We start from the raw sequence: 24093 nt of genomic DNA, 5'->3' as shown, positions 1-24093 counted from the left end.
GTTATCACTGTATCTGTTCGAAATTTGTAAATTATCGATAAAAAATTATCAAATGGAATCATTTCACATAATTGAAGATTAAATAATCTTTATTTTCGTTTTTGAGACAGTTTTCAATCTTATCTTGTTTGAAGCATTCTTATGTTGATGGATTTCACCAAACCTGGCACTGTTTAACTGGGTTCATCTTTTCTCCAGGTTTGCATTGGAACACGCGATGGAAATCTTCAGAGTTAGAGAGTGTTCCTAGAACCCTTAACGTATATTAACTATTAGCTAAATTAGAACAAGAAGAAATTTGAGTCTAAAGACGGCAAGGGCCAACCAATAAATTAAAACTAGTAAACAAAAAAGAAGATTATTACATGTAATTTAACTGAGCAATGCAATTTCAAGTTTAGTAAATATATACAATAACAACCAATAAACAATGAAAAGAGAGAGGTAAGATGACAAACTTTCAGCTGTTTGTTGATTATCATTGTATNTGTATTTTCCTGGAGCATGAACTGCAGTTTTCAGTTTACTCCTGAAATATACTCAACAGTAATCTTAAACTATATAAACCCTAAAGGGACTGTAAACACAACTTCAAGTCACACCGTACTTAAAGAGTTGCATAATCCATAACCGATTCACAACTAAACCAGCTTTACAGCTTTATTTGAGCCACAAGAAGAAAGATATCGTCGTTTATCTCTAAACATATTAAATTTTGTTTAATTTATGCTATCTCTCTGTCGCATAAATTCAAGTGTACTATTGTAAATCGGGCATGCAACTTTTAAATGTAGGTTTACTTAAAATTATCGTCGACGGTCCCATTAACATAAAACCCTGATCCATCCATACAACAACATGAGTAATGAAGATGAAAATAAATAAAAAGATCAATGTGAACCTAAAACTTATTTATGAACTTCAGCTCAGACCTTGATTTAACACTTGTAGAAGATTCTAAACTTGAACCTGAAACTAAGTTTGAAAATAATATAAACATAAACATAAGATGAATCTGAAATCACTCCAAACATGAACATGAACATGAACCCTAACAATAATGAATCCTCCTAACATGAACATAAAGCTGAATCAATAAGCACTTCTAACATGAACAGAAACATAAAGAACACTCTTAACATGAACATAAAGCTGAATCAATAAGCACTCCAAACATGAAAGCCCTACTAACATAAACGTAAACCAGAAAGCACTCCTAACATAAACATGAACCAGAAAGCACTCCTAACATAAAACATGAATCAGAAAGCACTTATAACATGAACATGAACCTGATAGCACTTCTAACATGAACGTGAACATGAAAGCACTCCTATCCTAAAAATGAACATGAAAGCACTCCGAACATGAACATGAATATGAAAGCACTCCTAACATGAACCTGAAAGCACTAATAGCATGAAAATGAACATGAAAGCACTAATAACATGAAAATGAACATGATAGCACTCCTAACATGAACATGAAAGCACTCCTAACATGATCATGAAAGTACTTCTAACATGAACATAAAGCACTCCTAGCATGAACATGAAAGAACCCCTAACCTGAGTGCCTCTGGTCTAGCTGTGCCACACCAAACTTGAGCAAAGTTTAGGAAGAAGATTTGCTCTGAGCTCATCTCCTTAGAATATATAAAACAGTTTTGCATTGATCATAAATCCATAAAATATAACTTGAAAGACATCCTGGAAACTTCTGAAGTGTCATGATTTAAAGCCAGGTATTTTTTTATTTGAACATAAAACTAAGACAATTGGCTTCCAACGTCTCAATCTTTGAGGTGCTGTCTGCAGTTTTTTTATGAATATCACTCGCGAGAAAAGAGAAAAGAAAATTATTCATTAAATTTTGAGATTGGTCAACTTAGAAGTGTCGCAACGTCCCTCACCCATTTACTCCACATTTATATTTTAAAACTGCAAATCTCTTGTTTCGGCTTCAGTTAAGAAGGAGTTATTAGCAAAATCCTGTTTAAACTGAGTTTTGGTCACAAACTTAATCCCCATATCTTTTCAACCTGATGGTGTAAACTTTTGATATTTCAAACTCAGACTGTTATATTTAACATCATTCTTAGTTTGAAATATCAAAGCTCTACGGCATTGGGTTGTGAAGATACAGAACATTAGTGTTATTTTTTGCATGAGAGCTACCGTATTTTTGTTCGGCGTGTACTTAGGGTCCTTAGGGTTGACGAAATAATATAAAGTAAAAAAATATAATTAAATAAAAAGTTTGTTTCTCACCTCAAGATGAGGGAGCCTCTCCTCCACCTCCGTCTCCTGCCATCTTCTAAATAAAAGAATTTATGAAAAAAATTAGATTTAACTTTACGCAAAACTAACTTTACCTAAGAATGCCCTTCCAGGAAATTAAATTAATAAACTTAATCAATATATAATTTCCTAATCAATAGTCATCAAAGAAAGGCAATGGACACTTATGAACCTGAAATCTTGGGTTTAAACCTAACTAATAAACTTGAAATCTTGGATTTAAAGTTAACTATTGGACATAAAATCTAGAAATTAAACCTATCACCTGTACACAAAATTAAACCTATCACCTGTACACAAAATTAAACCTAACTCTAGGATAGAAGATGAACCTGAAAGCTCTGTATGCCTGTTTAATTCCTCCGTTATCTGCAATATTCTCTCCTTGGGTATTTAAACCGTTGATATGAGAAGCAACCTCGGATACTTGGAAACTACTGTACTGATCTAGAATAAAAATTATGTGATCTATGTATCAACTTTGCTTGTCTGTATGTGTCGGTGTTTGGGTGTATGTTTGTTTGTCTGTTTGTATTCAATAAACGTCAAAACGGTTAAACAGATCGGGCCAAAATTTTGTGTGGGACCTCACATGACCCCAGGGAAGGTTTATGGATGCTCAGAATTACAAAAAGTTGTCTCCAAAAATTTTGATTTTCGTAAAATTTTGAAAACCACGACAAAATTGTAAATCTGCAAAAAAAATTTAGTTTGATCGAAGAGAAAATGGTAAAAGATCGAGCAACTATTAAAAGTTGAAAGTAAAGATGTTCGCGCAGCGCCCAGATAGACTAGTTTAAATAAACATCTAAAAAGAACAATTATTTAGAGAGGTCAGTCTAGGTAATGTTACTATACAGAGTACTCAATACTAATTTGGTTTCATAAAAAAAAACAGAGCATAGCCAGAAATGTTTTACAGGCCAAATTGGTCAAGGGAAACCGGTAAATGAACCTTATCGCCTATTAGCATGAAAACTGGAAATTGTTTTACCTATTTTTTTCCAAAGTACGGCTAAAAAACTTAACATACCTGTACAATACACAGTAAAAAGTGGATATCGTATTTGTCAAAAGACAGTAAGAAAATGTTTGCAATAAAGTACCTTTTCAATAGTAAAATTCAGAGAAATGTAAATGATCGAATTAAAAATTTCCAAAATGCACAACATTAAAATGAAAGATAATTGCACCCTCCACTAATACCAGCTATTTCTTCGGTCAGTGTACTGCAAATATGTCAGTGTACTGCAAATCACTACACAATACACTGAAAGCTTAATTAAGGGTGATTAAGAAAGACGAAATAGTAAATTATATTAAATGAATTTTAAAATATGTTTACCAATAATACATTGTGCTTTATCTAGAAAACTTGAAGTCGAGTCCGCATCCCACCACTAAACAGTTTTTTTCTTTTACTTCTTTGAAAGAAAAACATGGCATTAATCTTAAAGTAATACATTACGTAAAGAAAATGACATAATGAAATAACAAACTGGTCTTTAGTAAATTTCGAATTTTTAAATATGAATAAAAAACAATTCCTGCTGAATATTTCCTAAGTCATCAAATTGTTTTCCCTAAACAAAATTTTTTTTGAATTAGTGAAAAATATAGTAAAACAAAAAAGACCACCAGACTGAAGCATATTGATTTAAGTGCCAAAAAGAGTTGTTTATTCATTTTGATGTGTCTTTTATTCAAGTTTTTTGTTCCTTGTCGTCGAATCCATGCGTGATCTCGTGCCCGATAACAACTCCAATCCCGCCATAGTTGAGAGCACGTGGGAAGAATTTATGATAAAATGGCGGCTGAAGAATTCCGGCGGGAAACACTAAAAACAGATAAAATCAGCTGATGATAATCTTTAAAAAAAAGATGTTTGTACTTGTTTACAAATATTTGATACAACTTACTGATCTGGTTTCTGTTCCTGCTGTAGTAGGCATTCACAACAGCTGGGGTAGTCGTCCAAATAGATCGGTTTACACTCTGAACATATAGATATAATAGAGGTAGAGCATTTTACAAACTAAGAATAGAGATATAAGAGATATATATCAGTTAAAACTCTGAACGTAGAGATATAATATAAATAAAATTGGGTTTATATCCTGAACAAAGAAGTATGATAAAGATAGAAAGGATGATCTAAACTTAGAACAATAACTACGGGCTAAAAGTAAAATTCGATTGATTTTAACACTTACAATCAAAATAGAAAGGAAAAAGATATTTTTAAAAACCCATATATAACTCTACCTGACCAAGCATTGACATTTCTTTATGTGTTCTTCCTTCAAGGTTCTGCAGAACATTCTCGAAGAATTCATCTTGTTTGTAATCTATCTAGGAGGAATATATATTTATATCTGTGTGTAATCTATCTAGGAGGAATATATATATATCTGTGTATAAGTCTATCTAGGAGGAATATATATTTATATCTACATGAACATGAAAGAACCCCTAACCTGAGTGCCTCTGGTCTAGCTGTGCCACACCAAACTTGAGCAAAGTTTAGGAAGAAGATTTGCTCTGAGCTTGAATTCATCTTGTTTGTAATCTATCTAGGAGGAATATATATTTATATCTGTGTGTAATCTATCTAGGAGGAATATATATTTATATCTATTTTTAATCTATCTAAGAGTAATATGTATATATCTGTGTATAAGTCTATCTTGAAGGAATATATATATATATCTGTGTATAAGAGTATTATTAACTATACCCACCCCTTGTATCTCCTCATGAAGGAGAGTATTATTAACTATACCCACCCCTTGTATCTCCTCATGAAGGAGTGTATTTTTAACTATACCCACCCCTTGTATCTCCCCTGAAATCTTGGATTTAAAGCTAACTATTGGACATAAAATCTAGAAATTAAACCTATCACCTGTACACAAAATTAAACCTATCACCTGTACACANTGAAGGAGTGTATTATTAACTATACCCACCCCTTGTATCTCCTCATGAAGGAGAGTATTATTAACTACTAGTTCAGGATATCCAATGTTGTGAATCATTGCCTCCAGTTTAGCTCTAAACAATCAAATACAAATCAATTTATTAAAAAACATCAATAAACTGAGCGTCCCATATCATATTGGATTATCTCCAAGCTTTAACGAAAAAATACGAACATAATATTCGAAAACCCTGGTATTTCTGTAAGAATTTTTTTTTATTAGCTATATACACTTTTTTACAATGATTATTTAAAAAAAATTCTGATTAGTCCCATAATTCTTCATTTAGAGCTATGAACGATCTAATAGATGTGGGACACCCTGTATATTTGTATTTGTCTGTCTGCTTTTGTTTGTTTGTGTCCAATAAACGGTTGAACCGATCGGAACTGCTTACTCGCCACAAACTTTGCATCCTGATATCTATAGACCTTTGAAATTTCAAAACATTTTGAAAATCGATTTTTTAAAATTATTAAATAAACGAGGACGAAAAATGCATAAAAAAATTTACAATACACCAATGGATGATTTTGAAAGTTGACTTTGCGCTCAAACTCAGTAATTATACTTTAAAAAAACGTTTTATCAAATGAATTCTAAAAAATTTCTTCACAATACTACATTCTCAGTTCAACTACCATACCGGTCACTCCCTTTAAATTGGCTAGATTTTAAAGTCAAAATTTGAAATATAAAAGGTTACACTTTCAGGTTGCAAAAATATATGGATTAGGAAACTAGAGTTTGTTGCAAGTTTTCAGTTCCTTTAGATTAATTTATCAGAAAAATTATCGTTGTCTGTTTGATTGGTTGTTTATTAAATCCACTGAACGGCAAAACGGCTGAACCAATCAGGTCAAAATTTTATGAAGGACATAACTTAATGCAAGGGTAGGTTTTTGACGGTCAGAATTTAAATACTTGCCTACAAAAAATTTAATACAATTTTTTTTAATTTACTGAAGAAATTTAGTTTTTTTATAATGAAGTTAAAAATTGGTTGGATCCAAAAAATAAAATTTTGCAAACCTTGCAGTTTGTTTTGTAGAGTTGGACAGCCATTCTGATCCCTCCAACAGCTGTTTAAACTGATGCTGGACCTCACTTGTTAAATTCAGCATCTACAAATTATAGAAAATAATTTTCTTTTTACATGTTTTATTTTTGAGAACTCAATATTTTTTGTTAAATTTATGGTCTTTTCTCCGGGAAATCATTGCATATTGATGTAAGATTAAAAAAGTCTTACGTCCTGTTTAGATTTTCCATCAAAATATTTACTGACGAACAGAGATCCAACGGCCATCCCTAGGTTGCCGTTGACGTATGCTATACAGAACTTCCAGCGAGCAGGCATCTCCTCTCGTCCATACAATAATCTACCAAACTCTTTCTCTTATTATCTGCGCCTTGAAAACTCATCAAATTGATGATTTGCAAAATAGCTGACATAACTTTATAATATTAATAAAGAGAAATTTTCCTGTAGAGCTCATTTTGAATTTTCTCAAATCTGAAAATGAAGAATTGTAATTTTATGAAATATAAAAGTTAATGTTAAAGGGACTGTAAGCATAATTTCAAGTGATCCTCCATGAAAAGGTGGCAATATGACGGATATACAACGGTAACCTTTAAACCTTTCTCTAATCGATAATGTGAAAGGTATTGTCGTTATTCTTGGTTTCAAAGTGTTAAATTATGATAATTCATGCATGTTTTCCTGCAGTATAATTGCGCAATTCACTTTTGTGGTGAAACCACATTTGAAAATGATCAGTTTTTAAAATTATTTACATTGCTATATAATTTACACTTGATCAAACAAAGCTTTTTGAAATCTCGCGTACAGTCCCTTTAATTTTGTTTTCTAACCTTTTATCCAAATTGTTGATCCTATGCCTGATAAATCTCATCAGGATGTAGTTGGAAAGAGTTCTCTTTTGCGTTCTGGATACCAGATCTGTTAACTAGAATATGTTAGGATATACCAGATCTGTTAACTAGAATATACATGGATATACCAGATCTGTTAACTAAAATATATATACCAGATCTGTTAACTAGAATATATATACCAGATCTGTCAATTAGAATATACATGGATATACCAGATCTTTTAACTAAAATATATATGGATATACCAGATCTGTTAACTAGAATATGTTAGGATATACCAGATCTGTTAATTAGAATATATTTGGATATACCAATTCTGTTAACTAGAATATATATGGATATACCAAATCTGTTAACTAGAATATATATGGATATACCAATTCTGTTAACTAAAATATATATGGATATACCAGATCTGTTAACTAGAATATGTTAGGATATACCAGATCTGTTAATTAGAATATATTTGGATATACCAATTCTGTTAACTAGAATATATATGGATATACCAAATCTGTTAACTAGAATATATATGGATATACCAATTCTGTTAACTAGAATATATATGGATATACCAGATCTGTTAACTAGAATATATATGGATATAATATGCTAGAGGGAGAAACAAAAATTACAAGAAGTTAACATTTTTGAACCTCAATCTGATTACTACAGCTCAAATTCAACTTAAATGTAAACCCTCACATCTGATAACAAAAACATATGGTTTACCAGAACTGTTACAGACCTTGAGAAAGTATTTTGATGCATAAATAACAATTTCATCTTGATTCTCTAGTTTAGAAGGGAGAACTATACCAAGATACTGTAATCAACAAACCATCATTATTCAATTTTAAAATCTATCAATAAATCTTAATAAAAGGATTGTTAAAGTAATTTCATTGTCACGTGACCCAATACTTATAATTCACTTTAGTACCATTGAAAGCTATGACAGAAAAATGTTAGTTTGAACTTTTGTTGTTGTGAATCTCGGGAACAAACAATAATCTTATGCAGATCTACAGACTAATTTAATTCCTCTTCATAATCCCGTGGTGGTTATACCCTACGGTGATAACCTTGATTAAGGGATCACGCATCGATATTAAAATGTAAAAGTGTCTACATCGGATATACATCAAGCGTTTAAAATTAAAAATACTCCACGCAACAGTTCCAACTCTGATTTGAAAAACAAGAACTATGGCCTCACTTTATGTCCACGCTGTGAAATCCACGAGTTTGTTTCTAGAAAATCCACCGGAGATCATTTTCAATTTATAGATCAGAGGAAAATATCGGTGTCGTATTGTTTGCACTAATGATTGATCGGACTAACGTACATTCGCACTAACGTTCATTCGGACTAACGTTTTATTTGAGGGTTAGGTTAGGTTAACACAATTTCTGGGCCGAGCGCTGCGGCTAGGACCGGCAAGGGGCCAAGCTCCGCGGCCAGGACAGGCTAGGGGGCCGGGCGCTGCGGCCACAAGCGTTACTGATCCGCACTTTAGTGCAAAAGTACGTTAGTTCAATCGGACATTAGTGCAATCGATATAGCATCATAATATCTCCATTACTATTAGGGCGGCAAAAGCTCATGGTAATATATGGTTAACAGCAGTTAACTTTGACAATTCATCTAATAATTTTAATCCCCTGTTAACGTTCTTGGAGTCTGAAAAAATACAAGATGTCGAAGGTTTGGTTCCTTGGTAAAATTAAACTCTGGAACCAGAACTGCTAATTCTTCAAGTTTCATCTTCTCATACATCACAGAGAAGTTTCGTCTTTCATGCGGTGGGGTCATTATCTAGAAATATGTAACATGAAAAATGCATAAAACGACTCATCATAGAATTGAATAAATGGAAAGACAGATAATTAAACATGTAATAATATATAAATCCATAAAATTATCCCTTGTAAAGTTGAATAAATGGATAGGTGGGTTGGTGTAATCTAAATTCTAAATCCTTAATTCAAAGCTTCGCCGATAAAATAAGTTTAAAGGGACTATCGAAGTTTTTTTGAGCAACCGTAGAGGGGCTTACCCGAGTCACACCGGTATATCCCTTTAAAACCTTTGTCCTAGCAAACATGATACAGACATCCCTATCTTTATATCTGAAAATTGATAATTTATATTTGTGATTTCTCTATAAAAGTCACTGAAATTCACCGAGAATTTTACACTTTTTAGAATTAAAAAAGCGACCGTATCTGGATCATTTAAAGGGTACCATTGTGAATCGGGAACTCAACAATTTTAGGTCCCTTGAAGTTTCTACGACAGTCCCTTTAATAATCCTGACTCACCATTGATAATTCGATCTCAAAATCTATAACATTCTGCATATCCGTCTCAGCCACTCCTTTCTCAGCTCCCAGGAGAACAGCAATATTCACAAGGATATCCTGGATAGAATATTGAAATATTTATTAATCACCCTTATAATACATCTCCCTCCTGGTTATTTATGAATCAACCTGTATAATACATCTCCCTCCTGGTTATTTATGAATCACCCTGTATAATATACCTCCCTCCAGGTTATTTATGAATCAACCTGTATAATACATCTCCCTCCTGGTTATTTATGAATCACCCTGTATAATATACCTCCCTCCAGGTTATTTATGAATCAACCTGTATAATACATCTCCCTCCTGGTTATTTATGAATCACCCTGTATAATATACCTCCCTCCAGGTTATTTATGAATCAACCTGTATAATACATCTCCCTCCTGGTTATTTATGAATCACCCTGTATAATATACCTCCCTCCTGAGTATTTATGAATCAACCTGTATAATATATCTCCCTCCTGATTATTTATGAATCACCCTGTATAATATACCTCCCTCCTGAGTATATTTGAATCACCCTGTATAATATACCTCCCTCCTGAGTATATTTGAATCACCCTGTATAATATACCTCCCTCCTGAGTATTTATGAATCACCCTGTATAATATACCTCCCTCCTGAGTATTTATGAATCACCCTGTATAATATACCTCCCTCCTGAGTATTTATGAATCACCCTGTATAATATACCTCCCTCCTGAGTATTTATGAATCACCCTGTATAATATACCTCCCTCCTGAGTATTTATGAATCACCCTGTATAATATACCTCCCTCCTGAGTATTTATGAATCACCCTGTATAATATACCTCCCTCCTGAGTATTTATGAATCACCCTGTATAATATACCTCCCTCCTGAGTATTTATGAATCACCCTGTATAATATCCCCCCCTCCTGGTTCCTGTATAGTGATGCTAGAGGTATATTATGTATTGTATATATAATGTTGTATTCTGGCCTCAAACTTTATATTGGAATTTATGTATTGGACACTTTCAAAGGATAAACATTCAACATTTCTACTCAAATTTTCAGGATAGAATACAATTTATGTTGACATCTGAAGGATAAGGATATACTGGGATAATTTTAAGAATAGCAATGCCATTTTTGCAACAAAGACATTACTACATACAGATATTTTCAATGAGCTAACCATTTTCAAGGGGGTCGTCTTCTGATCAGCTGATTAGATGTCGTTTTTGATCAGCTGATTAGATGTCGTCTTCTGACCAGTTAGCTAGCCTGTGTTCTGATCAGCTGATTAGAAGCTGTTTTCAGATAAGCTACAAAAATTTCACCTGATTAATAGCTGATAAAAGACAGATCTTTTACTGGAATTAAAGCTAGCTGATAACTTGTGTTCACCTTGTAAGCTTTCATGATTGGATGATTATTCCCTTGATGATAATACTCTGAACTCGGTAGAACAAGATCAGACTGATCAAACTAAACAAATATTTAGTAGTGGAAGATAGGAATATCATGATAACAAGATTAAATTAAGTCTTACTCTTAGGGGCCTTGAATATAGTGTTTAAAAGCTTAAAAATAAGTTTACAGTTGCTGGGATTCATGAATATAAAAAACAGTGTAAATTCCGCACAGTCGTCTCCATGAAGTGTTATCCTTTGAGGGAAACCCTATATAAGAGATATTTTTAGAAATCAGCGTTTGTTTACAATATAAAGAGAGTTTGATATCTTTGCAGACTGGTTGGTACGGTAGAGTTTTATCTACGATATACCTGTACAATATATTGGTCAGAGTTTTTACCATCAGGACCAACCCAGAGGGAAACCAGAATATCATTATTAAACAATCTCAGTTCTCCTAGTTACTTAACAAATAATATTATATAACTATAATCTAATATCTTTGTTTTATTGTTCAATATTGTGTTCACTGAGTTAAATAGAACTCTAAAAAGTTGATAAGTGTGGTTCAAACTAAAAATAAACCTTGTAAACTGTAAATACAGTTGATAAGTTGGCATAATTGTAAACTTGATATATGTTCATAATTTTCATAATTTCGTTTTCATAATTTTGTTAAGTTCCTATAAGTTTAATCCAATCAAAGTTAGTTTGATTCCATTTTTCTGCTTCAAGTACAGGCCAGCCCCCCAACCTTTCCAATAGGTTCAGTAGGGGAACCTCTCTTCTTCTCTCTATCTCATCTAAACAGGTTCACTTAATCATTCTATTCTACGTACCTACATTCTTCCTATACCTGTATCCCTCATATATACCTGTATTCCTCCTATATACCTGTATTCCTCATATATATACCTGTATCCCTCCTATACCTGTATTCCTCATATATACCTGTATCCCTCCTTTACCTGTATCCCTCCTATACCTGTATCCCTCCTATACCTGTATCCCTCCTATACCTGTATCCCTCCTATATACCTCCTATATACATGTATCCCTCCTATACCTGTATCCCTAATATATACCTGTATTCCTCTTATATACATGTATCCCTCCAAAACTGTATCCCTCCTATATACCAATATCCCTCGTAAATCTGTATCCCTCCTATACACCTGAATTATCCTATATACATGTATTCCTCCCAACCTGTATCCCTCCTAAACCTGTTTCCCTCCTATAGACCTGTATCCCTCCTATATACTTGTATCCCTCCTATATACCTGTATCCCTCCTATATACCTGCATCCCTCCTATATACTTCTATCCCTCCTATATACCTGTATCCCTCCTATATACCTGTATCCCTCCTATATACCTGTATCCCTCCTATATACCTGTATCCCTCCTATACTTGTATCCCCCCTATATACCTGTATCCCTCCTATATACCTGTATCCCTCCTATATACCTGCATCCCTCCTTTATACCTGTATCCCTCCTATATACCTGTATCCCTCCTATATACCTGTATCCCTCCTATACTTGTATCCCTCCTATATACCTGTATTCCTCCTATATACCTGTATCCCTCCTATACCTGTATTTCTCATATATACCTGTATCCCTCCTATATACCTGTATCCCTCCTATATACCTGTATTACTCCTATATACCTGTATTCCTCCTATATACCTGTATTCATACACGATGTAAACAATGTTTTGACAGCTCTAGTTGCTAAGGATTCATCTTCTTCTATATCTGCCTGGGAAAAAACTTGTTTACATTATAGAAAAGAATTCAAGGTTTAAACTGCATTTATTTTCTTTCGGGGCCGAGGAAAATAACGATATGTTTCTTATCAACCTTGAAGATTTGACAAAGCTATTTAAAAATTTATGGATGCAATTTTAGGATGCACTGCATTTCTTTGAAAAAAATGAGTCTTTGCCACAAACTCTGATTTTCTTATCCCTATATCTCTGCATCCTGATGTTGTAAACCTTTGATATTTCAAACTTAGAATATTTGGACTAACTGAATTCATAATTTTTACATATCTGAGGTCCACGACATTGGGCTGAAAAGAAATTAGGACTGGAAAATCAGAATTGATAACAAAGAATCAATTCCTTTGATATAATTATCAAGCAAGATGTATGTTATTTCTTTGCACATTTAAAGAGGTTATTAAGCTGGATATACGGTATTTCTTTGTACGTTTAAAGAGGTTATTAAGCTGGATATACGGTATTTCTTTGTACGTTTAAAGAGGTTTTTAAGCTGGATGTACGGTATTTCTTTGTACATTTAAAGGGATTATTAAGCAGGATGTACGATATTTCTTTGTACATTTAAAGGGATTATTAAGCAGGATGTACGGTATTTCTTTGCACATTTAAAGAGTTTATCAGGCATCTTAAAGTCAACATTTTGTGTAATGTTACGAACTCAAACTTTCAGAGCATACGATTTATAATTATATACTTTTCTAATACCACACAAGCCCGCACTCCCCGGCCCCCCACCCCCAACACAACAAAAAAAAAATAATCAAATAGTATACCAAAACTAGATCTATCTGCTAATTAGGATATATCCCGAAAGAACGTCCATTTCTGTTTAATATTTTATAGAATAAAAAGTTTTGCTGAAACAATCTTGATCTGGATTCAACACTCCGGAATAATCTTCAATATGCAGTTGAGAAGAGGGAAAAAGTTAAAGGATTGTTTGATGAAATCCATGCAGTATTGTAATCATTTTAAACATAAAAAATTCATTCTATGCAACCATATTTTGGGGTTCATGAAATCTTACAAGAAAACATTTTGAAAAGTAAGGAAGTATGGAAACTTTAAATAAACAAATAATCAGATTTCAAAATTAAAAACGGTTATATAGATATGTAATTCATAGATCAGAAAAATCTTTTAAAGATACCGTTGTGAATCAGACATTGCCATCTTTGCATGGAGGGTTACTTGAAATTTTGCTTACAGTCTCCTTCAAGATGAAAACAGGACATGTAAATCTCATGATCAATCTCCACAAAGCTTAGAATTTTAATCGTCAAAGACACCCGGTAAATTTTCGGAAAAGATCTACACTGAGAACCAGAAAACTGTGAAAGAGGAAGACGACTTTTAGACTCAATTTATGCTTTTAAATCGTCCAAGGAACATGAAACACAGCAATTTTGCAGTATGCACAAACCAATTAATTTTGCGTCGTAACAACATCAAATACACTTAAATATTGCTTATTTCACAGTTTTCTGGTTCTCACTGTATTTCCGGAGAGTCAATTTTTGGAAAATGTGATGTTTGACAAGGTATATCTATTTTGGGAAGACAACAAATCTAATTTCAAAATTTATGGCGCCAACGAATGTAATCAGAGTGGAATGTTGTGGCTCGAACCAACCAATTGTTTGACAATTATCATTTCGAAAACTCTGGAAATTTCCAGAAGTTTTCTTTCCAAGGAGTTTAGTCTTTGCCACAAACTCAAACTTTTTTAATTCCTATAGCTTTCCAGCCTCATAGTGTAAAAGTTTGATATTTTTATCTAACAGAATAACATAGTTTGATATATAGGAAAGATTTAGAAAATTAAAGAGTTTTTGGAAAATACTTAATTCCAAATGCATGGACCTATAAAAGTTGGCTGGAGCTGTAAAAGTTGGCTGGAGCTATAAAAGTTGCCTGGACCTGTAAAAGTTGTCTGGACCTGTAAAAGTTGCCTGGACCTATAAAAGTTGCCTGGACCTGTAAAAGCTGCCTGGACCTGTAAAAGTTGCCTGGACCTATAAAAGTTGCCTGGAGCTGTAAAAGTTGCCTGGACCTATAAAAGTTGCCTGGACCTGTAAAAGCTGCCTGGACCTGTAAAAGTTGCCTGGACCTATAAAAGTTGGCTGGACCTGTAAAAGTTGCCTGGACCTGTAAAAGTTGGCTGGACCTGTAAAAGTTGCCTGGACCTGTAAAAGTTGCCTGGACCTGTAAAAGTTGCCTGGACCTATAAAAGTTGCCTGGACCTGTAAAAGTTGCCTGGACCTGTAAAAGTTGCCTGAGTTTAAGATCTAGTTCTTCTCTGAGAATCTCAAATGTGTCGTATCCTCCTCGGTCCATTGGAATAGGATAGTACAGCTCCCAGTTACCTGAGAAGTTTAGAATTTAGGAAATCAATATCAATGCTTGATTTCCTCATTTTGTTTATCTTAAGATAATTTTAATCTTTAGTTTTTATCCACAGAAAGTGTATACAATTCAACCAATTTGGTCTCAAATCTCAGTTTCAATTAAGCGCCGGCTTAAATCTTGAAAAATTTAATACAAATTTAAGTGAAACCACCAAAATTTGAGCCGCGGCTTAAATTTAAACCACGGCTCAAATTCTTTAAATTCGGCCTCTGGCTGTACAGATTTAGTGCTTAGAAAATAATAGTTTAAGGTTAGTTTTTAACTGTATTTTATTTACATATGAGGAGTAGAATTTTAACTTTTAACAAAATAAATCTTAGCAATGAAATATTTAAATAATTATCGGAAATTAATTAATAATTATATGCAATACCCGCTTTAAGCATAATTAAGTATTTAATTTACCAACAAAAATTCTTTAAACCATAAGCATACAGCACTTTTACATGTTTACATTTATACAACACTTACCACATAGTTTACATGGTTTAAATGGTTTATATCACTTACCACATGGTTTATATAATTTACCACATGGTTTACACCACTTACCACATGGTTAACAACACTTGTCCCACGGTTCACAACAATTGCCAAAATGTTTACAACACTTACCACACAACCAACTTTACAGCATTAACCAGAAACCTTACAACATTAACCACAAATTTTACATCGTTTAACACAAATTTTACACCATTTAATACATTTACTTTACAGTTTTCACCAAAAACTTTTCAGTTCTAACCACAACCTTTACAGTACTTACCACATTTAATTTTTAACACTTACCACACGCAAATTCATAAAAATCCTCACAAGGATCAACCTCAGGGTTTATGTAGCACTTCATTCTAAATAGGATTCTTATCAGAGGAATTGAGTCTTTGCCACAAACTCAAATATTCTAATCCCTATATATTTGCAACTTGATGTGCACCATGCAATATTTTTAAACTTATATTATTTGATCTATCAGAATTCATATTATGAAATATCTAAGGTCTACGACTTTTTTACGATAACTTTGACTACTGGATAAATGATACACGTAAAGTTCACAGAAAAAATAGGAATTAATTACACTTCTTAAAAAAACGATGTCGTCTCCTTAGAAAATGGGTTGGAGAACTGGTAAAAGAAAATGGGTTGGGGAAAGGGTAAAAGAAAAAGGGTTGGAGAACGGGTAAAAGAAATTGGGTTGGAGAACGGGTAAAAGAACGGGTAAAAGAAAATGGGTTGGAGAACGGGTAAAAGAAAATGGGTTGGAGAACGGGTAAAAGAAAATGGGTTGGAGAACAGGTAAAAGAAAATGGGTTGGAGAACGGGTAAAAGAAAATGGGTTGGAGAACGGGTAAAAGAAAATGGGTTGGAGAACGGGTAAAAGAAAATGGGTTGGAGAACAGGTAAAAGATAATGGGTTGGAGAACAGGTAAAAGAAAATGGGTTGGAGAACAGGTAAAATAAATTAAAATACACATAAATGGCAATTGACACAAAAGCTGTAATTTAAAGTCTAAATGAATTATTTCTAAATGATTTTTTTTCAGAAATTAATGATTAAGTCTAAGTAGAAAGTTATATACTATGTTCTAAAGTGCTAAAAGGAAGTTTAGTTTCTAGAAATGAACATTTGTTATATTCAAGGAGAAACAACAAAACTAATCTTTAATTTTAATAATTCCAACTTTTAAGATTTAATCAGCTTTCCCTAAAGTACAGCGATAAACCCATTCGTTCCAATTAAATTAAATGTGACGGCAAAATCCACAGTTCAGTAAAAGTTAATAACTTTTTTGCCTTAACATTTGAAAGATAATCCCTAAAAAGAAAAATGTCATGTTTAGTTTTATTTTACAACTTGGTTAGAGCAACCATTACCGTTACATAAACAACTCAGGGCAACAAAGTCTGTTTCAAGAACAGGTTTAAAGATATGACAAGTCTAGTCGTAATCGGAGATTAATGATTGAATGAAATTTTGACTCTAAATTGGTAATAAACTGAAACCATGTATGTATATCTTTCAGCAGAAAGAATTGAAACAAAATCTGTTTTAAAGCATAGATACTCAAATCCCTTATTACCTAAATTATACATAAGTTTTTAAGAGGCTAGGTATGTAAATGAAAGAAAAGAAGGAAGAAAGGAAAAGACGGAAGTATAGGAAAGAAGGAGACATAAAAAGAATGTGAACAATGATCTTACAAGGATTCTCCACGAAATATTAACTTTATAAAGAACTAGCTCGTGGTAAAAAAGAAATTTGAAAAAAATATTTTTTTTTAATTTGAAAAAAATATTTTTTTAGCCTATAACACCCCCCGGCCTCCCATGAGTGTCCACAAAAAAATTCAGCCCAATCGGTCCAGTCGTTTGGCCGGCTATAACAAATCTGCGATAACAAAGCTTTTTTGATTAGGTATAATTATAATTTGTACCTGTGGATTTGTGTGAAAATGACTCGTGGATTTGTATATAAAAGAAGTGCATGAAATGGTTAATATTAAATGGCTTTTAACTAGTTCTGTTTAGAGAGTGCTCATTATGAATATTAAATTGCACTCTCTAATTTAAGAATCATTAAAATAAAGTTTACAATCCCCTAAATTTCCTATCTATAGGGCGATAAAAACCTTTATCTTTAGATTAGAATGAATATGGAACGTTTTCGTTTTCTAGATTCAGATTCTACTATTTACATCTCCAGTTCTTTCTTTCTGATTTGTGCCGGTTTCATTAAACATTTATTAAAAGTTTTTCCTTGGTCGTTTCTTTTCCCTTTTCCCTTGTTTTTCCATTATTTTCCTTTTCTCTACATCATTGTCCTTCTTTACGCTTTCCCCGTGATTTCCCCTTCTTTGCTAAATTTTCTCCTGTTTTCCTTTTAAATCCTTTCCCTTTTATTTTACTTGTTTCCTTTTCCTGTTTCGATCTTGATGGTAACCTTTTCCTGTTTGTTAACTGTTCCTGTTTTGATCTTTTTTGTTACCTTTTCCTGTATTGTTCTGGTTTGTTACCTTGTCATGCTTTGATCTTGTTTGTTACCTTTTCCTGCTTTGTTCATCTTTGTTACCTTTTCCTGTTTTGATCTTGTTAGTTACCTTTTCTTGTTTTGATCTTGTTTGTTACCTTTTCATGCTTTGATCTTGTTTGTCACCTTTTCATGTATTGATCGTTTTTTACCCTTTTTTTCCTTTTCCTGTTTGATCTTGTTTTATAACATTTCCTTTTTCGTTCTTCTTTGTTACCTTTTCCTGTTTTGATCTTGTTTGTTACCTTTATCTGTTTTGTTAATCTTTGTTACCTTTTCCTGTTTTGATCCCTTTTTCACCTTTTCCTGTTTTGATCTTGTTTGTTTCTTTTTCCTGTTTTGATCTTGTTTGTTACCATTTCCTGGTTTGATCTTGTTTGTTACCTTTTCCTGTTTTGATCTTGTTTGTTACCTTTTCCTATTTTGTTCTTCTTTGTTACCTTTTCCCCTGTTTTTCTCTAACTTGAGCTCTGGTATCGTTAGCGAGGATATTTGCAGCATCAAGACAGGATTCATCAGGTTTCCTTTTCTTCTCATTTCCGTTCTTCTCCAAAACCTCTCCACGGTTCAGCATATCCAGGAGGAATCGAAGCACGCTCAGCTCATTCGAACTTCCTCCCGTCTTATCCGTCTTCTCAATATCCGTCACGTTCTTACCGGCTAACAACGAAGGGTTTGTAAAAAAATGTTTTCTAGAAATTGTGTTGAATTAATTTTAATTTTCGATTAATTTTTTTTACTAAAAAGTTTGAAAAGAACTTTTAGTTTCAAGCAACCAATAATAAACAAATTAAATATTTTTGCTAAATCTTTTTATAAACTTGGGTTTCCTTTGATGCAACATTTAGAATTTCATGTTTAAATAATAACCTTAATTTGCAAACAGCAGGATAAGGGGGGAGCAACACCATGAATATGCAATGCAACACCCTCACCAGGGTAGGAGGGAGGGGGGAGCAACACCATCAATATGGGGTGCAACACACCAGGGTTTGGGGGAGGAGGGAGCAACACCATGAATATGGGGTGCAACACACCAGGGTAGGAGGGATGGGAAATCAACACCACCAGGGTAGGAGGGAGGGAGGGAGTAACACCAGGATAGGAGGGAGGGGGGGAACCTTTAATTTAATTACCCAGCTCAGCTAAATAATAACTTTAATATTCTACATTAAAGAAAATGAGGTTTACCGTTGAGTTCACTGAGTAGCTGGGATCCGGCTCTTTCAGCCCAATCCCGTAGTTTAGGGTTTCGAGCAATCACTTTCAACTTCTCTATCATCTCCTCCGTCAGGATACTCTTGGTTGCGTTCGTGTTTTCTAGGGTGGATCTAGAATACAACAGTTAAATATTTGAATATAGGATGCAACTGGTCAAAGGAATCGAGTCGTTGCCACAAACTCTGATTTTCTAAATTCCTATATCTTTTTTGTAGACCTTAAATGTTAAACTATAAATTCTGTTCTGAATTATCAAAGGTTTACGCCGTCAGGTTGCAAAGATATATGGATTAGATAGTTTGAATTTGTGACAAGATTAATTTCTTTTTCCTCTCGATTCAGTTCTCGTTTTACTTTTATAATTATTTCACCAACTTCCTTCCAAAATAAATGTACGTCTCATAAGTTATAAATCTTCATTTTCTTCACAGGGTAGCATTGAAAACCTTATTTATTTCTGATTTTATGGTTACTTGGTGAAAGAATAAAAAGGTTATTATTCCAAAACTCTCTGAAATAAAAAGCGTTTTTATAAATTTTGATAAAATTCATAAAAATTATGAAGTAAAGAAATTCAGCATAATGCAACGTCTAAAAAGGAATGTAACTGCAGAGGAAACAATATTCGACCTTTAAATGTTTAACCAAATTTATTGTGTACAGAGCAGAAATAAAATCAGACCAAGATACAGAGTGGCATATATTGGTTTTGTTTCTAACACCTGAACCATACATCATCTTTTAGAAATCAAAAATACAATGAAAGTACGGCACTTTCCAAGTACATTTGGAAAGTAAAGGATCAAAAGAAACCTTATGAAATAAAATGGTTTAACGACAAGTATGCACCCTCATATGATCCAACCAAGAAGAGATGCAATTTATGCAACATAGAAAAAACCCATCCTCACATCTACACATTAATAATCACATGTCGGCATAGAAGAAAATATCTATTATCATCGATTTAGCCTTATGTGATCATGTTTTTATATGTATCTAATAATTTGTATATTGCAGTTACGTGCTATATCTTTAAAAGGAAAATTATTGCAAAGAAATGTTTGTGATATTTTAAAATAAATACGCAATATGTGATGAAGAAATCTTGGAATTTTTGTTGTTCAAAGAATTTTGACTACTGAGGATCGTCATGAGGCGTAAACCGGGCGTAAAACATTATGTTTAGTATATTTTTTAAAAATAAAATGTGAAGTTTAAAAACTGAAAGATTAATTTATATATATAGTTTGACATTTTAACTGCAGAGGGAAAAATATTCGTCCTTTAAAGGGAAAATGTTTAACCAAATCTATTGTGCACAGAGCAGAAATAAAATCAGACCAAGATACAGAGTGGCATATATTGGTTTGGCTTCTAACACCTGAACCATACATCATCTTTTAGGAATCAAAAATACAATGAAAGTACGGCACTTTCCAAGTACATTTGTAAATTAAAGGATCAAAAGAAACCTTATGAAATAAAATGGTTTAACGACAAGTATGCAACCTCATATCATCCAACCAAGAAGAGATGCAATTTATGCAACATAGAAAAAACCCATCCTCACATCTACACATTAATAATCATGCATGTCGGCATAGAAGAAAATATCTATTATCATCGATTTAGCCTAATGTTATCATGTTTTTATATGTATCTAATAATTTGTATATTGCAGTTAAGTGCTATATGTTTTAAAAGGAAAATTATTGCAAAGAAATGTTTGTGATATTTTAAAATAGATACGTAATATGTGATGAAAAAATCTTGGAAATTTAGATGTTCAAAGAATTTTGACTACTGAGGATCGTCATGAGGCGTGAACCGGGCGTAAAACATTATGTTTAGTATATTTTTTAAAAATAAAATGTGAAGTTTAAAAACTGAAAGATTAATTTATATATATAGTTTGACATTTTCATTCCGAAAGAATCTTAATCATATGGGCGTCATTTTGTGCCTCAGCAGCCGTGACAAATGTGGGTGACATTTTATTTTTTAAAGAAAAAGAGTTTTTGCCCCAACCTCAAATATTCTAATTAAAGGTTTTACAATCAGGTTATGTAGATATAAGGATTACAATCTTTAGATCTTTAATTTGCTGAAAACTATTAGATGCAGTTCACCCAGAGATATGATATTCCTAATCTAATCTCTGGATTTACCTTGATCGTCTGGATCTGAATCTCTGAGGAGGTAGGAAGGTACTATCGGAGTCAAGGACGGAGAGTTCAAGATCCTCCTCCAGGTGTCTGTAGGTCTCAGTAATATAGGAGTCAAGGAATAGATCACTCTGATCCAGGGAGTTTACATTCTCGCGCACAAATGCGTCAACTAAACAAAAATCAAACTTTGTTTCAGAAAAATTAAAATTTAATATTAATTGGGGGAAAAATGCAAAGAAAAAAGAAAATATTATGAACCATTACTTCATTTCAGCATTGACATGCCAAAACAAACTTTTCCTCATGCAACTAAAATTTTATATTTAAGTATACATTTGAACATTTAAACACAACAATTATTTTATGTAAACTTCTTTTTATAAAATCCCTGTCTTCCATATGATGAGTTAGAGCTTAAAGTACATGTTTGGGAGCAATATGAGATTAAAGATTCTAACGGAATTTTCACGTGACTTTTTAAAACAATACTATAGAATAATTTTAGAAACTGTTCATGTCACAAAGTGAAGTATCCGAACTAGTATCTCGGGAGTTTATTGGTGAAAAAAAGAGCAAAAATCATATTTGTCTAATTTGTATCGTAATCTAAGATTTGTTGCACCAATACATTTTTCATACAAAACAAAAACATGAATGATTTCATAAAGGAATTAAGTCCACAAAATCAAACGTTATAATTCTTATATTTTTGCAACCTGATGGTGGACACCTTTTACTTTTAAAACATAGGCCAATTTATCGAACAGGATTCACGTTTTGAAATATTTAATGTTTACGTCGTTGGGTTGCTAAGATATAGAGATTAGAAAATCGGTGTTTGTGGCTAGATCTAAAGTCATTTTCATATAAATATCAGTTTTTAATATTCAAGAAACGCCACCTGATCTTTTATGTCTCCTTCCTGAACCCTGGTTCAGTTTAGCTCCTCCTGGAGCAGTACTAACTAATCCAGGTGCAGGATTCAGCAAACCTAATCCTTGACTTGGAGCAGAGCTAACCAATCCCAACCCATAGATTGTGTAAAGAAGGCAGCTAAGCAATAATATCCTAGAATAATAAGGATAAAATTCGATAAGGAAGTTTATTAAATTGCAGTCTTCATTTGAGATGGAATTTGACAATAAATGCATATATAGAGAGTAATTTGAGATTCTTGATGAGTTTTGGATGAAAATGAGGATGAAGATCAAAGAAGGGAAAAGATGAGAAAGAGGATGAGGACGAAGATAAGATTAGGATGAGGATGAGGTGAGAAGCACGATGAGAAGGAGAAAGTATGAGTTAGAGAGACAGGACGAGGACGAGTAAAGATTTTGATGAGTCGAGATAAGGTTAGGACGAGCAAGATGAGAACGAGCGAGGATGAGAATGAATCTAGATAAGGATGAGGATTAACCAGGATAAGGAAAAGAGTCTTGGATTGGTAAAGATGTGGTTGAGAAAGGATGAGGAAGAAGAAGGATGGGGATGGATAAAAATGGGGATTAGCAAGAATGAGGATGAGTCAGGATAAGGATGAGGATGAGTCTAGGAAGGGGATTAGTAAGGATGAGGATGAGTCTGGTTAATGATGGGGATGAGTAAGGATGAGGATGAGTCTGGATAAGGATGGGATGAGAAAGGATGAGGATGAGTCTGGATAAGGATGAGACGAGTAAGGATGAGGATGAGTCTGGATAAGGATGGGATGAAAAGGATGAGTCTGGGTAAGGATGGGGATGAGTAAGGATGAGGATGAGTCTTGTTAAGAATGGGGATGAGTAAGAATGAGGATGAGTCTGGATAAGGATGGAGATGAGCAAGGATTAGGATGAGTAAGGATGAGGATGAATCTGGATAAGGATGGGGATGATTAAGGATGGGGATGAATCTGGATAAGGATGGGATGAAAAGGATAAGGATGAGCAAGGATGGGGATGAGTAAGGATGAGGATGAGTCTGGATAAGAATGGGATGAAAAAGGATAAGGATGAGCAAGGATGGGGATTAGAAAGGATGAGGATGAATGGGATGCGCTTACATGTTCTAAGTTTGATGATCTACGGAGAACTAGCTTGTAAAGTTGTTACTAACAGTACATTCAACATTTGCCCCAATTTTTTAAATAAATTCAAACATCACAGATAATTTTATAAACATAAAATATAGAATTTATCAGATTATTTTATAAACATAAAATATAGGATTTATCAGATTATTTTATAAACATAAAATATAGGATTTATCAGATTATTTTATAAACATAAAATATAGGATTTATCAGATTATTTTATAAACATAAAATATAGGATTTATCAGATTANCAAACCAATTTCACAGTATTGTTTCATTTTATCTTTTTTCCGCAAAATCTAAATTTTGAAAGAAAAGAAAACTGTTTTTAAGTTTTAAAACTTCATAAAATGAAACTAAAAGTATTATTATTTGAGATCAAGATTCTGTAAAGTTTACAGTGTATGTTTGTTGTATATATATATATATATATATATAAACATGTGGG

General features: G+C 33.1%; 1 protein-coding gene across 1 annotated transcript; it reads right to left on the bottom strand.

Moving 5' to 3' along the window:
* Positions 1-71: 71 nt before the first annotated feature.
* Positions 72-23647, bottom strand: LOC111699845 (neprilysin-4). Its single transcript, XM_023470586.1, has 29 exons — positions 23614-23647; positions 22474-22640; positions 21573-21741; positions 19372-19511; positions 18621-18840; positions 15939-16000; positions 15000-15103; positions 12637-12709; positions 11625-11744; positions 11313-11398; positions 10934-11014; positions 9509-9607; positions 8901-9002; positions 7932-8009; positions 7160-7254; positions 6768-6797; positions 6534-6663; positions 6314-6405; positions 5270-5354; positions 4566-4652; positions 4220-4295; positions 4019-4137; positions 3848-3883; positions 3646-3700; positions 2633-2747; positions 2271-2316; positions 1569-1645; positions 490-529; positions 72-256 (listed from the first exon to the last, which is right to left on the bottom strand). Coding segments are annotated over exons 1-29 (2688 nt in total). The 5' UTR covers positions 23616-23647; the 3' UTR covers positions 72-154.
* Between the last annotated feature and the right edge of the window lie 446 nt (positions 23648-24093).

Source organism: Eurytemora carolleeae, unplaced genomic scaffold (genome assembly GCF_000591075.1).
Source record: "Eurytemora carolleeae unplaced genomic scaffold, Eaff_2.0 scaffold347, whole genome shotgun sequence".
NCBI classification, from domain to species: Eukaryota; Metazoa; Arthropoda; class Copepoda; order Calanoida; family Temoridae; genus Eurytemora; species Eurytemora carolleeae.
Note: the sequence above shows the minus strand (reverse complement) of the source record. Positions and strands in the feature narration are given on the sequence as shown.

Bases quoted from the DNA above. Each gene is read 5' to 3' on its own strand.
- LOC111699845 (XM_023470586.1), bottom strand. The intron at 11,015-11,312 runs GTATATCGTAGA...ATATTTGTTTAG, and splicing joins CTGACCAATATATTGTACAG to TTTGATCAGTCTGATCTTGT. The intron at 7,255-7,931 runs GTCTGTAACAGT...AACATATTCTAG, and splicing joins CATCAAAATACTTTCTCAAG to TTAACAGATCTGGTATCCAG.